The sequence below is a fragment of the Caloenas nicobarica genome, chromosome 33, assembly GCF_036013445.1.
Source record: "Caloenas nicobarica isolate bCalNic1 chromosome 33, bCalNic1.hap1, whole genome shotgun sequence".
Lineage (NCBI taxonomy): Eukaryota > Metazoa > Chordata > Aves > Columbiformes > Columbidae > Caloenas > Caloenas nicobarica.
Window position 1 is genome coordinate 1,044,673 of NC_088277.1, and position 17,242 is coordinate 1,061,914.

The 17,242-nt window shown below is 48.8% G+C and overlaps 2 protein-coding genes across 2 annotated transcripts; both read left to right on the forward strand.

Moving 5' to 3' along the window:
• The first annotated feature begins 2,126 nt into the window (after nt 1-2,126).
• On the forward strand, nt 2,127-5,162 carry HOXC13 (homeobox C13). The gene is made up of 2 exons (XM_065654408.1): nt 2,127-2,754; nt 4,906-5,162. The coding sequence occupies exons 1-2, from the start codon at nt 2,127-2,129 to the stop codon at nt 5,160-5,162; spliced, it is 885 nt and encodes a 294-aa protein (XP_065510480.1).
• A 9,234-nt stretch (nt 5,163-14,396) lies between these two features.
• Nucleotides 14,397-16,007, forward strand: HOXC12 (homeobox C12). Its single transcript, XM_065654410.1, has 2 exons — nt 14,397-14,961; nt 15,769-16,007. The coding sequence occupies exons 1-2, from the start codon at nt 14,397-14,399 to the stop codon at nt 16,005-16,007; spliced, it is 804 nt and encodes a 267-aa protein (XP_065510482.1).
• Nucleotides 16,008-17,242: the final 1,235 nt, after the last annotated feature.

Sequence of the window (17,242 nt, forward strand, 5' to 3'; positions counted from 1 at the left end):
CCGGTTCCGCCTCTATTACCCTTATCATAAATCTTTACATTTTAAACATTTAATCCCCTTCCCACGCCGCGCAGATCGGACATATGCTACAAAATGTTAACTACTTCATAAAAATTAAAGGCGAAAAAAAAAATTACAAAGGGCTGCTGGGGGAAGGAAGGTTGTGTTTTGGTGATTTTTTTTTTGTGGTGGACACCCGGCTTTAATTTAAGTCCTATTTCTTGCTCGGTTTCTTCCATCAGAGCTCCAAGTCATGTGGTTCTGGGGATGGGGGGGATGTTTCTCCTCGGTCATTTCTGGATGGACTCACAGCACTTTGTGGAATTCAGAGCATGCGGGCACGACTTATAATTTATTTTATTATTTTATTTTATTTTATTTATTTTATTTATTTTTTATTTTTTTATTTTAGTATTTTATTTTATTTTATCATTTTATTTTATTTTATTTTATTTCATTTCATTTTATTTCATTTTATTTCATATTTTCCTACTTCATTTTTTAATTTTACTTCCTTTCATTTTACTTCATATTATTATTTTATTCCATTCCACCTTACTCCTTCCCGTTTCTTTTCACCTTTAGCATTTTTCTTCCCTTCCTATCGCAGCCTTTTTCACAGTTCCATTTTTAACCCCTCGGAAGGTGCCTCCGAGGCCGCGACAGCTCCAAATCCACCCCCGACGCTCAGGGGGACCCTCTTGGGCTCCTTCGCCTTGAACTTGGACTTCGCCGGCTCTTTAGGACGCGGAAAATCCCTCCCGGCCCGCGCGGAGCGGGGCAGGTTAATTCAAAGGCGATCTCTCCCCGCCCCCAGGATTTGGGGGGGTTTTGTGTTTTTTTTTTTTTCCTTTTTCCAGCTTTTTTTTAATTTGCTTTTTTTCCAGCACCCCCCCGAAAAATTGGGGGGGCAAACGCTGCGCAGGCAGAGTTCTCCTCCCTTCTCATAGCTTAGGGCAGTATATTGCTAAAAATATAGATTTTCCCCCCCTACACTTTTCCTTCTATTTCTATTTTTTGGGGTGCTGGAGACCTCTGAGCCTCCTCCCTGCCTTAATAACTCCTCCCCTGGGGGGCCCCGAGGGCTACGACCCCCCCCGGTATCTCCCTCTTCATCCCCATCCTTCCCAGCCAGCAACTTGCCATTTGTCCATTTTTTCTCCCCAATTCCTTGGCAGCCCGGCCTCGGTTTATTAATTAATTCCTATTTTTTACAGACCCTCACAAAGCAGCCGGGACCAACAGCCCCCACCCCCCCGTGTCGTCGTCCCCCCCCCCGCTTTGTCCCCACATCGTTGCTGAAATATTTATCACCGAACAATTAAACATCAATAAACATCAATACCAACCCCTCAACGCGCGCTGAAGGGGGAAAATTAAATTTTTTTCGGGATCTGGCAAGAAAATTAAGGGCGGGGGGTGGAGCGTTTGGGCAGATTTTTGCTGGTTTTTTTAATTTTTTCAAGGGAGGGGGCAGCACTTCGCGAAGGAAAAAATAGTCAACAGGTTCCACCCGCAAAAAAAAAAAAAAAAGGTGGGGGGATGCTTTTTGGCCACCCCCTCGAAGCATCGTGGGGTGACTGTGTGTCGTTTCCCCCCGAAATACCGCGGGTGGGGCGTTATCCCTGTGCCCCCCCCCCCCCCCCGCATATATCGCTTAGAGCATCTTTCCTCCACGGTGGCGGGGGAATCATTCAAGGGGAAGCATCTGCGGCCCGTGTGTGTGTCCCGCGGAGTTCGGGGTGTGCGTGGGGATACGGCGTGGGGGGAGGACACGCGTGTGCTCTTTGTGCCGACCGCACACCACCCCCGCGCGCGCCCGCCCGCCCGCCTCGAAACGGGGCGGGCGCCGCCTTTAATGAATGGGGAGGGTGGGAAGCAGCCAACCAATGAGCGCGGCGCCGGGGGGGGCGCTGAGTGGGCGTGGCCGCGGCGGTTTTCTTAATGGAGCGGCCGCGGCGGCGGCGGCGGCGCATGCGCGCGGGGCGCCGATATGTTGGGGGGGTCGCGGGGCGGCGGGGCGCGGCGCGGAGCTTCCCCCGACGGCGGCGGCCGAGGAAGAGGCGGAGGCGGCGGCGGCGGGAGCGGCGGGAGCAGCGGGAGCAGCGGGAGCAGCTCGGCATGACATGACGGCACCGCTCGGTCTCCCCCCGCGCTGGCCCGACGGCCTCGCCTGTCGCTGCGAGGACGCCCCGCGGGAGAAAAACCGCATGGAAGGGTTGGGGCATTGCCGGGAGATGATGCCCCACGCGGGACTCGCCGTACCCACGGCCCCGCCGCCGCCGCCGCAGGGAGCCGCGTACGCTGAGCTGGCGGCTGCCGAACCACCCCGGCAGTGCCCGTCGGGGGCGGCTTCCAGCGCGGCGCTGGGCTACGGTTACCCCTTCGGTGGGGGCTACTACGGCTGCAGGTTGTCCCACTCCCACGGAGTCAATTTGCAGCAGAAACCCTGCGCTTACCACCCCGGGGAGAAGTACCCCGAGGCCGGCGGGCCCCTACCCGGCGAGGAGCTGCCTTCGAGGGCCAAAGAATTCGCTTTTTATCCTGGTTTTCCCAGCTCCTACCAGGCTGTCCCTGGCTATTTGGACGTGTCGGTGGTACCGGGGCTCGGTGGTCACCCGGAACCGAGACACGACGCTTTGCTTCCCATGGAAGGTTACCAACACTGGGCTCTTTCTAATGGCTGGGATGGGCAAGTGTACTGCTCCAAAGAGCAATCGCAATCTGCACACCTCTGGAAATCACCTTTCCCAGGTAGGCTGCTCCGGGAACCGACGTGCTCTCCTGCTTCCCCAACCGCCAGCTCCCACCGGAGGTGGGGATGTGCGTGTGTGCGGATGAGTGTGCATATATATACATATACAGATAGGTACGTGTGTGCCTGGATATGTAATTAAAGGGAAAGAAATGGCTCTGGAATGCCTCCTGTGCGAGGCAATGTGTATGAACATGTATGGGAAAGAAGGTGAAGCAATCACTTCTGAATCAAAATACACGCCGTGAGCTTGCTTGGAAAGTAACTTTGCAGTTTAATTCTTCCCTTTCTTCTCCCCTCCCTCTTGTTGCCTCACCTAAAGAGCGTCTCTCTGCGCCTTTCTCTTCATTTGCCCCTCTGCTTACCGCTTATCTAAATGCAGAAAGGTTAAAAAGGCAACAACAACAACAACAAAATATCCAAACCCCTTCTCTGGTGGTTCCGTCGAATGAGAAGTGTCGGCGGCTGGGACAGTAAATCATATCGCAATTACACACAATCATAGGAATAGGTGTCAAGTGACAAATGAATGTGTTTGGAGGGGAAGGAGGGAGGCAGAAGAGGAGCGGGGGGGCTTCTCCGCCAGGTCAGGCCGATCCTGCCCGAGTGACAGGGAAGGCAAAACCCCTCCCTGGAGCATCTTTTAGCCCAACAAATCCCTCGTTCGCTTCCCCTCCTGCTCCCCCCGGACCCCGACGGCCGCGGGGGGAGGAAGGTGATGGTCGGTGCTTCCTCCCGGGACTCGTCCCCAGCCCCAGCGTTGGGGAGAGATGCAGGAACCGGAGGGGAAATAGCCACAATAAATGGGGCGGGGGGGAACCCTATAGCATCTTGGATGGTGAGAACGGATGAGTCACGTTGGTCTTTTGCGGGGGCAATGGGAGGACACACATCGGTTTCTTTATTTTCCTTCTTCGGGACAAAGAGGGACAGAAGAATGGGCTTTCCCGGCAGATTTTTGGGGAGGGGGGGAGAATTTGGCTACGTATTGTTGGCTACATGATGGATGGTTGTTGTGGGTTTTTTTTTGCGGGGGGTGTCCTTCCATTCAAGCCTTATTCCGCTTTCTCTCCCCATCGCCTGGTGAACCCTCCTGAGAAAGATTCCTACCCCCCCGCACTGGCCTTTGCACCACCCTCAGCACTCCAATGCAGGCCCACCCCAACGAGCCGATCGCCCCCCAAAACTCCCCCAGGGGCTCCCCAATTAACTCTTGTCAGCCATAATTAAGGCTGCGCTGCCGCCGAGCAGAACTCGCCTCCATCTTCCTGCTCCAGCCAGCTGGGTCACACCTTTGTCGCGCAGGTCCCCCCACAACCCTGGCAGGGGCTCAGAAGGGACTGGGGCTGCCCGAAAGCTTGGGGGGAGCTTTATCTCCCCCCCCCCAGGACCCACAGAGCAGGGAAGATGCTCCCGCATCCCTGCTGAACCCTTTCCCCATATCCCCAGAGCATCTCCCCCTCCTCAACCCCCCCGGCAAAAGCCACTGCAGAAGGTGAGGTTGGGGTTATTTTTGCTGGATTTGCCCCCCCCGCCCCTCCCCGAGGCTTCCAAGCGGATGGGAGGGGCCGGGGTACAGGGGATGCACTTGTCTCTGCACCGGGTTCAGTGTTCGGGGTGCGCATCTGCGGGGATTCCCGACAAGGTTCGCTGGTGGGTGGAAAAATTTTTAAAAAAGGGAAAGAAAATGAGAGGGGGAGGAAAGAAAGAAAGAAATTGGGGAGAAACTCCAGATATTGCCTGAAATCTCTCCCTTTGGAAGGTCCCTTTGATTATCCGCACACATTAGTCTGCGGGTTGACTTAATGCTCCTTGTTCATCAGCGTGGACAGTGTCGCCAAGACAAACAGCCTTTCACCACGTGAATTATGAATATTATGTCATTATTACTATTATTATAGTATTCTTCCCCTCGCTGGATGCATTTTCTGCCTGTCTTGTCTTTTTTCCCCTCTCTTTCTCTCCTTTTCCCCCTATCCCTTCGCTTGCATTCCTCCACTCTTTATCCTCCTTTTTTCCCCCTCTCTTTCTCTCCCCGATGTGCAGAAATCCCCACCCCACGCCTCAAAATGCAGCAACCCCCCTTTTCCCCTCTTCCTTATGTTTTGTGTGTTGCTTTTTTTTTTCCTTTTTCTTTTTTTTTAATCCAGACGTGGTCCCCTTACAACCCGAAGTCAGTAGCTATCGGAGGGGCCGAAAAAAAAGGGTCCCTTACACCAAAATCCAGCTGAAGGAGTTGGAAAAGGAGTACGCGGCCAGCAAATTCATCACCAAAGAGAAGAGGAGGAGGATTTCGGCCACCACCAACCTGTCCGAGCGACAAGTGACCATCTGGTTCCAGAACCGGAGGGTGAAGGAGAAGAAGGTGGTGAGCAAATCCAAGACAGCGCATCTCCACGCCACCTGACAGAGGTTCGGAGGAGAAGGGGCAAGAAAAGGAAGCAAGAAGCGTAAAAAAAATCTATTTATCTGGTAGTTTGTATGATAAACATCATCGGGATTCTGCTGGTTCCAAGTCATTATTTAAAATAATATTATTAAGAATAATAATCGACATTCACAAATGCACACACGCATCCCACCCAAAATAAAACCGCACCAAGCGCATCTTTGATTTATCCCCCCGCCCCTCTCTGACTGTGAAAACCCCAGTTTTACTCTGAGAAATCCACCGATAACGTTCAACTGTGTATATTTTTTAAAAAGAAAATAATAATAATAAGCTAAGAGTGTAGTTACGTTAAAGGAGAGATGAACTCTGAATGTCGCCCTGTAACGCTGTATAGTCCGACCCCCCCCCGCCAGCTGTTCACATCTCAGGCCATTTCACCCACCGATGTATCAATGTATGGAGAACCTATGGCAAAGTTGCATCAGCTGCGTATTTTCTCGGCACTAGGGACCGAAAAATGAGAATTAAGGCTGCTATTGTGGGAAGAAAACCATTGCTCGGTATCACTTAAATAGCCCAACCGCTGATTTTTAGGTCCCAGATGGAAGTGAGTTGCTGTATGAGACTATTTTGGGTACGTTCTCATGAGGGTTCCTATATCTCTGCCATAAAACTGGAATGTCTGTTCTCTGCTGACAAGATGGAAAATGCACAATATTGTCTTTGGGGTTTGTTTCTTTCCCTCTCTAACCCGGCTAATTATCGACAGTGTTCTTTGGATATGTAAAAGCTTTTTTTTTAATGTCTTGTATATGTACATAATATTGTGGTGTCCAGATGATAATGTACCGACTGCAGATGACATTTCTTAAAAATAAATATCTTTTGTTGTTGTTGTTTGGCCTTGAGGAGAGGCTCTTTGTGCCCCTCTTTGTGTCCCCGTGCCTCCCCCGTCCCTCTGCCCATCACCGCAAATACGGGGGAAATCCGGCAAATTTGGGCAGAAACCGCTTACTAAAGGGCTCCCTGGAAGATGCGGGGGGCAGATGAATGTCCCCAAGGAGGGTTGTTCGTAGGTGGAGTAAAAAGCGGAGAAAATAAATTAATCCAACCATATTTTTTTCGTTTTTAACTTCTTTTTTTGTCCTTATTTTCCTCCCCCCGCAATTACCCCGGGTGACAACGCGATGACTTTCCCGAGACGCTTCTAATCTCTTTAAATCTCCCTCCCAAAGGACGCGTTTCGCTAAACCTGTTTGACTCCAGATCCAGATCTCCCGACTCCGCACCCCGCGGAACTTCCGCGGCCCCGAGCCGGGCGGGGAGAAATACGAGAGACGAAATTGTTTCCATCGGCGGATTACAATCTACCTTAATATCTGCTGGATTTAATCACCTCGTTAAACGATGAAAAGGGGAGGGGAAGAGGGGAGAAAAGGCTTTTAAAGGGATGTAACCTAAAACAATGTTATTGCGGGTTAAATTTGCATTGAGTGCGCGCATATATTTATGTGAGGGGGCAGATGGGGCGTGCATAAGCTATATAAAGCTATAGGAAAAAAGAACATATTGGTGTCCACAGAAATGTGCGCGTATACACACTGGGTGTCCAAGCCGATATGCATAAGTGCGTATATATATTATATATATACTTATATAATGGCGTGTGAATATAAGTGTGTATGTCCGGGGTTTTTTAATTATCTGGGCGTCGGTGTATATATATATATAATATATATTACATGTATGTGTGCAGGGCTTGACGGTGAATGTATTAAATCCGGGTATTAAGGCGACCTGTATATCTCTGTATACAGGTCTAACACATATAATATAGCGCATATAACAAGCTATCTATACTATATATATAAATTTATATATATATACACGCAAGTGCAACCCTCTAGATTATTGTACGGAATGGTAGGTGGATAATATGTGTGTTATATGTATAAATTTATATATATACGCAGTGCAACCCTCTAGATTATCGTATCCTTCTCCACATCTCCGGAAAGGTGGGACGCGGCTTTGAATAATAATACAAATTAAGTCATAATAATGAAAATATTCACAATAATGGGTTGGATCCTCCCCTTCCAGCTCCCCATCCTTTCGGGGGGGTGAAATAAAAGGGGGTTCCGGATCTCTCCCCCCAGCCCCTAATTTCTCCGGGTGTGGGGAGAAACCCAGGGTTGATCTGACAGTGTGTCCTGCATTTATTTTGGAGAACTTCAGTGGTTTGGAAGACCAGGCATATATTTAATTCTTATTATTGTATATTTTTTTAAAGATGCTCAGCTAGGAAATATCTCAAAAACATGAATAACCCACCGCCGCTACTATAGCGGGATTAAATAGCTGGTAAAACCTGCCCTAACGCAGGAAAGCTACGAGAATATGTGTTTTGGGTGTAAAAAAAAAAAAAAAAAGAAAAAAAAAAGAAAAAGAAAAGAAAAAAAAAGGCTCTTCCTTTTTTTAAAAAAAAAGCTGTGTGTGCAGACACTGCAATGCCTGAGAGCAACTCCAGACAAGCCCAAATCCAACACCCCGACAGCGAGAGTCTTGTTCGCTGGGGCTTTTTCTTCCTCATTGTACCTGAATTTCACCAGTTCTGGGGGGGCAAAGAGGGAAGAAAAGAAGAAAGGAAGAAAAGAAGAAAGGAATAAAGGAAGAAAGGAAGAAAGGAGGAAAAAGAAGTTGATTAAACTGAGGTTATTAAGCAGAGGTTATTGGAGACAATGAGGGGATATGGATAATTTTTTTTTTTTTTCTTTACGGATGTGGATAATTGAGCCCAATTTATTCCCGGAGTTTCCAGTTCTGGAGGTTTTCGTCAATTGTGGTTTAATTTTGTTGGAGGGTCTGTGTGTCGGCCGCTCTTTCAAATCGCGTCGGAAGAATTAAAAGAGGGGTCGGGGGTAGAAAACAAACTCAAAATCACAGAAGAAACAATAAATTCATTCATTGCCCTTCAGGCCGCCAAGGGGCTTTTGATGGTCTTGGTTGGCAGATATTGGTGAGACCAGAAAACCGGGCGCTCTCCTGCCATTTCCCACGATAGTTTAAAATATCTTTATTTTTCTGTGTGTGCCGCTTGACCCCTCGGGGCTGGACCCCAGCCCGGCGGATGCGGGGATGCAAGCGGGATGTGGGAGGGGGACGGAGACCCCCGGGAAGGGGGACCCTGTCCCCGATGTGCTCAGAACCTCGGGGTTCAGCCCCCTCAAGCTGGGGTTGAATCTTCCAAAGCCGTCGGGGTTGGGGTCGGATCAGGATTGGAGCCGCAGGGGCAAGGGGAACTGGGGAGCTCCGCATGGACAAACCTTCCCACTTGGTCCTCCCTTTTATCCTGGTGTTTTGGGCGAAAAAAACATGTTTTCGGATGAAAATCAGACGCCAGCTTAATTGTTGAGGTAAATCCTCCCGCCGATCGCAGACACGGTTGATTTGGGTTGGGTTGTTTTGGTTTTTGTTTTCCAGAAATAGGGCAAAATATCATCTACAACTCACCCGTTCATCCTCTTCCAAGAGGTTTGCGAGGAGGAAGATAAACTAAAATTAAAAATTGGGCGCACACAGGCGAGGAACAGCTCGTGATTTCCCTGCTGAAGTTCCGCGGGCGAGGAAGCCGAGCTCCCCTGGGAACACAAACCCAATTAATTTCTACTTTTCCCCACTTATTTCTTCCCCCCTCCCGTCAGGAAATGACCTTGGGCATCGCTTTCTTCTCTTTTCGTGGCTTCTTTATCCACGACCCCCCTGCCCGGAGCTCGTTGCGTGTTCGGTCAGCAGCCGTGACGTCACGGCCGTGTTACCCTTGACCGTGACTGGGCGCTGTTTGACCTTGACATGAGGGGACGATCGGGGGGACCCTCACCCTTGATCTTCTCCTCACCCGCCAGCCCCAAGCGGCTCCCGCTCCTGTTTACAGATAAACAAGGTGTTATTTGAAGTCTAGACAGGCGGGCTAATGGCCAACAATAAAGCCCTGAAAAGGAAGTTTTCCCAAGTTTTGCCTTTTCTTTCCTTTGTAGCGAGGACTTGGAATAACTTCTCAACCGCAGCTTTATGGTAAAATCCCGGACAAGGGATTCCCTCGCCCTTCTTTTTTTTTTTTTTTTCCCTGCCATTTTCTTTTTTTCTATTGTCCTTTTATTTTTTTCCCTGCGTATGTGTGTTTTCCTAACGCCCTTTTTTTTTTTTATAAGAATAAATCTTAATCTAGAGGGAGAATTTCGCTCTCACAACCCTGTGCTCAGCGCAGAGGTGAGTATAACCGGTTCACTTTCTATTTGTTATGGAATCGCCTGGTCTTAAAAAAAAAAAAAAAAGACTTAAAAAAAAATAATTTTTTTTTTGTTAGCAGCAAAAGAGAAGAGATTTCTAAAGGCTTTGCCAAGAAATTATTTCCTAAACCCCTGACAGCCAACACGGGGTGTGTGTGTGTACACACAGCCCACAAGCTCCTCCAGCGCTGCTTAGAACCCGCCTTGCCTACGTGATTGAGCACATTTTTGGGGGAAACCCTCGTGTTTCTGGGTATTTTAGAATGTCGGGTCTCCTGTCGCCTCCAGATCGGGGGAAGCTGCAGCCTGGCAGGAGCTCCAGCCCACAGGTTGGACCAGCCGTGGGTTTAATAAACTCCTTTTCCTCCCCACCACTCTCTCTTCGCTTTACAAGGAATATTAAATAAGTGAGATCATGCTTTTTTGCAGGCTCTCCAATTGCGATTTGCTCAAGACTCGTGAATTCTAGATCACTAAGTGGTTTGTTGTTCCAGTTGTTGGGGGTTTTCAGCCGTCCAAGGGAATTCCAGTACAAAACGCCACTTCTCGCCCAAAACAAGAGCTGGCGGACAAAGCAAACTTCCCAAATCGGGATTAAACCTTTGCCTTACAAACGATGCAGGCATCAGTTTACATTAATCTAAGAGGAGGAGAAGATCCTCTGCTGGCAAAGCTGGGGAAAAATATAATGATATTCCAGGCATTTAACTATTCCCTGCATCGAGGCTGGGACCTGCCTTCCTTAAAACTGAAAGCTGCCCCAGATGATTTGTATGTCGGATGAGCTGAACTGTCGTAGACATTTTTATTCGCATCCATTTACCACTTTTCCGTGTTATTTATTTTTTCCCACATCCTACGCATTCCATTTTACTACCCTCTTACATAGATATTACATATATAAGGTGTCTTGCACACTTATTTATCTAGAAGGTGTCTATAGAAATGTATTTTCCACATCAGAAAAAGTCGCCGGGGCAGATTCAATGATATATAGCTACCCCGAAATAACAGTTCTGTGGGTTTCCCGAAGCCTGTCTATATTTTATTCCCCGTGTCATGTATCTATATATTTATTCTAAATACTTCCTTTTTGACCCTGGCAGCGAACTCCTTGTTCGAGTCACCGCAACTCCCTACAACTCCCAACCAATTTGGGCTGAAATTCGGTGGAGCAGAAAAGCTGAGCCATGACGGGATCTGTTTTTCCAACCTGCAGACGCACAGGGAGACCTTTTAATTTGCTTTTTCCCCCTCTTTTTCCAGGCAGAAGGATGCGACAGATACGTTGCCGACTATTTTTGCCCTATGAGGGTTAAATTTCATGATGTTTCCCGGTAGAAAACTGATAGTGAGGTTAAGTCCTTCCCATCCAAAATGTGAATATGTTGCTGTGGCCACTAGGCTGGACTCACTTTAATTGAATTTTTTTTAATTTTTATTTTTTCTGTCTTGAAGAGACGAGGCTGGAAGGGTGGGGGAGAAAGAGCCTGTGAAGTGGGAGCCGCGGGAAGATGAAATGCGAGAGGAGAGGAAGGGGAAATGTTATTTCTGACTCTTGGTAGAGAGAGGTTGTGATGGTGCAAAAAGAGGAGGAAGGGAGGAGCACAGGGCTAAATCCCCCAAACGGGAGGAAAAAAGGTCAAATCACAGAAAAGTCAATCCAAAACCTGGTTGTTTTTTTTTTTTTTTCCCCGTGCAGTGGGTGATGCTCATCCGAGACAGTCATTAGCATAAGATGTCGATCGTATTTACTACACTAGACAGTGACCTTGAACTGAGACGTTGCAATTTGCTTTTCCAGCGTCTTTTTCTCTCCCTTTTTTGTTTTTTCGAAGGCTGTTTTTCTCTTTCCCGGCTCCCATGGACAGGCAGTTTCTCTCCGTTTCTTCCCACCGGTATTTCCCAAAAAGCTGCCTCTGTAACCTGTGGAGATGGGAAAAAACTAAACCCTCCCCAAGGTTCGAAAAAAAAGGTCTTTTTACCTGAAAACAGGGATTCCTGCAAAGGGAGAAAGGCTCGGGGATTTTTTTGCTGGGCTGGGCAACTTATGGGCGAGAGGAAAAAATAAAAGAGGGGGTGCTCAAAGCAATAGAGGTAGAAATGGGGCCGTATTTTGGCAAAAGCGGCGCTCGGGGTGGGCTGTGAATGGAGCAGCAGCGGTGCCAGTGCCTTAAGCGGGAGAACTCGGCTCAGCCTTTCGTTTTTAAGCTCGGCTCAGCTTGCGCTGAGCATTAAGAAAAAGCCCAAGCGTTCAACCTGAACTGCGAAATGCATTTTTAATGGGGAAGAAATTCCCGGGGAAGCGCAGCAGCTCTGCTGAAGGGTCCTTAGAGGTTTTTTTCCACCCCCCCGCCTCCTCTCTTTGGACCTGCTGTCTGTTTGCAGCCTGATTCAAGGCCACCAAGAGCAGGGAATCACCCTCCACGCTGCGCATCGCTTAATATATTTCTGAGCACGGCTGTAGCGTTTCCCAGCTCTAAAAAAAGAAAAGGTCAAAAAAAAAAAAAGGCAAATAAGGCAACCGGGGGTGCTTTTCTCCCTCTCCCTTGCTGTGATGCCCACGCTGATATTACAGCTTGTGCTTCACTTGTTCCGCAGCTCAGCCCTGCAGTTGCTTCCCCAAATATTTCCTAGGAAATAAACCTGAAATTTTACTTTTTTTTTTTTTTCCACCCGGCAAAAATCAAATTGAATAAAGAGGAAAAAAACCCCCAAAACAAACCCCAAAACAATACACAGAGACTCCTCTGAAGGAAAAAATATACTTTCCCCAAGGTCCGGTAGAGAACAAAGCCGTGCAGCACCCGGGCACGTCTCGTATGGGGAATTTTGTGAAGGAAAGAGCAAGGTAGAGGAAGGGTTTTCTTTAAAAAAACAGCAAACAAAGCCAATTCAGATGGCAACCCCCGGGATCACGTGCTCATTTTGATATAAACTATTCCTCCCCACGCTTCCCCAGCGTTGCGAGCGCTTCTTCTGCAGCGAGAAGACACTGGGAGAAACTGCAGCTTTTTCATTTCTACCTGCAGGGAGAAAAATTCCTTGGCAGCGTTTAAAAAAAAAAATAGCGCTAAACTTTCATTCTAGCAAAATATTTCTAGTAACCGTATTTCTTCCTTCGCAGGCAAAGCATGTAGGAAGGTATGAACGTATATCTGCAAGGTATGTATGTAGATGTGCCAGGGAGGAAGAGGGGTGGGAATTATGGAAAAATAGGTTTTCCACCTTGAGGAGCTGTCCGTGGGAGGCGAAAAAGCACCTAAACAAGTTATTTTCTCGGCACTTGATTTTTCTTGCAGGGCTGGAATGGGGGTTCAGCTCAAGCCCCAGTGTTTCGCCAGCCGTGGAAAAAAAATGATGCGATGCTTGAGAAATAGATAAAATACCGGTGAGGGGGGTTGGTGCTGGGTGGAAGGGGGGTGGTGAGGGGAGTGCGGCTGCTCCCGCCCCCGCGGAGCGGCCTCCGCCCCCGCGCAGCGGTTCTTCCTCTACAGGAGTATTTACGGTACTTTTGCGGAGTCAACCTGGCAAGGGGAGAGCTGGGGAGTCGCTCAAGGCAGAGGGGAATGCAAAGCCAGGCAAAAAAAAAAACCCCAGCAAACGGACGGGCATTTTGGTTTCTTAAAAAAATCATAATTAAAAAAAGAGAGAGGGAGAGGAGCAAGAAAAAAGAAGAGACAGGAAAAAAATACTCAAAAAAACCCCACCCAACATAAACCACCCTCAAATATCTTTGCATGTTCCAGGTTTCCATACAATGCACCTTTTCCTGTATTTTTTCTATGCCCAAGGTATTTATTTTGCACTGGAAGAAGCCAGTATTGATTTTTTTTTTTCATCCCTTGTATTCCTTTGCAGCAGCTCTTTTCAGTATGAGCAGGAGAAGACGATGGGTGGGAGGGAAGAAGAGCTCTGTGGTGTTTCGAGAGTGGAATATATTGAATATATTGCTATAAGGTGGCGAGGAACCACCTCCGTGTGTGTGTTTGCACCTCTGTTTCCAGGGGTGCGGACCAAATAAATGGAGGGAGGACTCTAATTTTTATTCTTTCCCAGAAACCAAGCAAAAAGAAAGGAGATTTGAGCACATATTCTATACTTATGTGCGCCTTGGCGCATATGGAATATATACCGAGTAAATTAAGGCTATATATAGTCGTGTTCTTCTGGCTGCTTTATTCGACACAGATCATTAATAAAAGCAATTGAGGATTGTTAAAAATCTTCCATCCCTTCTTGAGAGAGTAGCAAGAGGCTGCATTTCCCCAGCCCACGACAAAGCCACCTGGGCCGGGAGGAGGGGGGCAAAAAATGATAATAATCATAATAAAAAAGAGTAGAAAAGGTCGCAAATCGCCTCCAACTCTCCCATCCCACCGCGCGTAAATATGAGCCTGTTGCGGGCACCATCATTCGTCTCCTTAAAAAGCCCGTAAACTTTATATGACACAATATCTAATAGTAATTTATTGGGGAGATATTGTAAATTCGAACTGTTTTAGTTAATAAAGTAGCTAATTAATGAGAACCAGCCCCGCTTTTGCAGAGGGTGGAGGGCCCCGAAGTGTTGCCGGGGGAGGGGCGCGCAGCGGTTTTGGGGCAAAACCCTCGCCTGTCGATTCTTTTATACTAAATATGACACTTTAGGGCGTTTCGCGATTCTCAAGCCAGCGATGGGAACAGTTGCTTTTTTTTTTTAAATAAAATGCTTTATGGGATTTTTTTTTAATGATGGGGGGGCGCTAAGAAGGCGGGGGGGGGAAGAAAAGGCGTAAAAAGGCGGAACTTGCTGTTGTGTTTTGTCTCGGCTGCCAGGGGATGGGAGGGCCCCCCCCTCCCTCCCAGCGTAATTTGGGGCTCACGTGACCCCCCCGGACCAATGAGGCCGAGCCGTCGGTTTAACTATGTTTAATGTCAGATAGCAATAAAGTAGAAGCTTTCGGTCAGGCCCGCGGAAATGGGCGAGCACAACCTCCTTAATCCCGGCTTTGTGGGACCTCTGGTGAACATCCACACGGGAGACACCTTCTACTTCCCGAATTTTCGTGCCTCCGGAGGGCAGCTGCCCGGTTTGCCTTCCCTCTCCTACCCCCGGCGGGATAACGTCTGCTCCCTCCCCTGGGCATCCTCGGAACCCTGCAACGGGTACCCCCAACCCTACCTGAGCAGCCCCGTCTCCATTAACCCTTCCTTCGGTCGAGCCTGCGATCTCGCCCGGGTGGAGGAAAGCAAATGTTATTACCGGGAAACCTGCTCCGAACCCAGCGGGCTCAAGAGGGAGGAGAGGGGTCGGGACAGTGGCTTGCTGCCCCTCGAATCCAGCCTCCCCAATGGCATGGGGGGCAATTTCAGCAAATATGACTATCCGAGCAGCGAGGCGGTGCCCCACGACCCTCCGTCCTGCCAGTCTTTGGAGTCAGACTCCAGCTCTTCTTTGCTCAATGAAGGGAATAAAGGCACGACCGGAGAAGCGGGGGGTTTGGTGTCCCCCCTGAACCAAGGCAGCACTTTAGGCACCGGTGGTAAGACCCGGGAATGGGGGTCTGGGGTCTGGAATTGGTTGGGTTATGGGGGGTGATTGGAAACCTGCCGGTTTGGGGCTCCTTCGGGGTGTAATTCGTGGGCTCAACGGTGGGAAGCGGCGTGTCTATGTGTGCTGAGACCACTAGGGGTAGCACCGAAATCCCGAATGTTTTATTAGATGGTGCTTCTTTTAAAAGAAAAGGCTATAAACATGTAAATATCCAATAAAAAAAAAAAAAGAAAAAGAAAAAGGAAAGAGGCAGAGAAGGGCAGTTGCGCATCCTGCGCGGCGCGGAGGGCGGCGGAGCGTCCGGGCGCTCTTTTGGGTACATCGCAGAGGTGCGTGTGCCCGAGGGAAGGGGGGGACAGGGGGGACCCTTGAGAAAAAAACCCGCAGCTTTCAAAGTTGACATTGGGGAGAAGTATCTCCCCTTTGGCGGGGCCGGGGCAGCCGTAGAGCCCCTTCCCGGGCGGGTCCGCGGCTGTCGCCGGCTCCCTGCCCGTCCTTTGCTCCGTGCCCGGTTATAGCGCTGCCTCCCTTGCCCTTCCTCTGCATCCCCTGCCCGCCCCACTCATCACCCGTGGCCCTGGGAGACAACTGGGAGCAGCCCAAGGCACCCACGGGCAGAAGAGCGGGGGACCCTGGGGACAGCGGGGCCACCACGGAGGTGCAAAAAGGGGTGCTGGGGGTGCCCCTTAAAAAAAAAAAAAAAAAAAGTTTTTTTGTTTTTGTTTTTTTTTGTTGCTTTTGGTTGGTTGGTTTTTTTACCTTGCCAAGTGCTCAACTCTCGCTCCCCCTTTGCCAGGTGCTCCTTGGTACCCGATGCACACACGGTCCCGGAAAAAACGAAAACCCTATTCCAAGCTGCAGCTGGCAGAGCTGGAAGGGGAGTTTATGGTCAATGAATTCATTACTCGCCAAAGAAGGAGGGAGCTCTCGGACCGATTAAACCTGAGCGACCAGCAGGTGAAGATCTGGTTCCAGAACCGGCGTATGAAAAAGAAAAGACTCCTCCTGAGAGAGCAAGCCCTTTCTTTCTTTTAAGAGTTTTAAAGGCATCCGTGTCGGGTATTAAAAAAAAAAAGAAAAAAAAAAGAAAAAAAAAAAAGAAAAAAAAATACAACAGCAAAAAGCCCCCACATAGACTCTCTAGCGGTCACCCGAGCTCCCGGGACTTTACCTGATTACTCTTAATCCCCCATCCCTCCCTACCCAGAAATCAATTAATGAATAAATAAATAATATTAAGAAATAACCAGTTTCCCTTAAAATATGAAACCCGACAGCGAGAGAAAAAATGACAATAATAAGAATTCTGATAATGCATCTTCTCTGCCGGGACGGCGGGGGGACAGGCGGCTTCCAGAGATGCTCGGCGGGCTGAAGGGGAGGTTTTGAGCTCGGCTTTAGCAGCTTTGCCTTTGCCAGCAGCACAGGTAGGGGTTCCGGGCAGCGTCGGGCACCGTCGGGGGTCCCGCTTTCCCCCCCCCAAAAAAAAACCCCGCCCGGTTTCGGTTGGCGGCGGGAGCGGGGTTGAGGATGATGAGGATGGACCCTGGACCTTCTCCTGGGCTGTTAAACAGGGTTTAGGGCCGGGTTGGTGTTGAGTGGGAAAGCGGGAGGGGGAAAAAGAAAAGAATTAAAGAAATAAGGGGGAAAAAAATAGGGAAGGGGATGGGGTGTGTTGGACTCATAAAGGACCGACCCCGCATCCTTATGGAAGATGCTTTTTTTCAGTCCAAGATGTGTTTTTCTTAGTCTAAATTGAGGGTTGGCAGCTAATCAGGATCTCTAGGCTTAATCAGTGTCTCTAGGAAGAGGCGAGAGACAAAGACTGTGTATATATCCGGTGTATATGGTATATATCTACGTAATATATGAGGTATGTGTATCACACTATGTCCTTATAGAAATGAGGCTTTGGTGCAGGCGTTGGTGTTGCCCTCAGCGCCAGAATGTCACAAGAAGGAAAACGCACCTCATCCCATAGAAAACCAGGGAAAAAATCTGAATTTCCTTCCAATGTCAACTGAGCCTTTCGGAGATTTTTTTTCCCCCCCTCTCTGAATTCTCAGCGTTTCTCAGCACTACCCCAAATTCTATCCTTCCGCTTAAAAAAAAAAGAAAAAAAAGAAAAAAAAAGTTTCTTTGCTCTTTTGCTGTGACTATTGATGACAATGAAAGAAATTAGGTAGAAAAATTCCCTTTTTTTGTACCCTCCGGTGAGAACAGCCTGTTGGAGTCTGAGCGAGTCGCATCTCCCCTTCCTGGGACAGCTC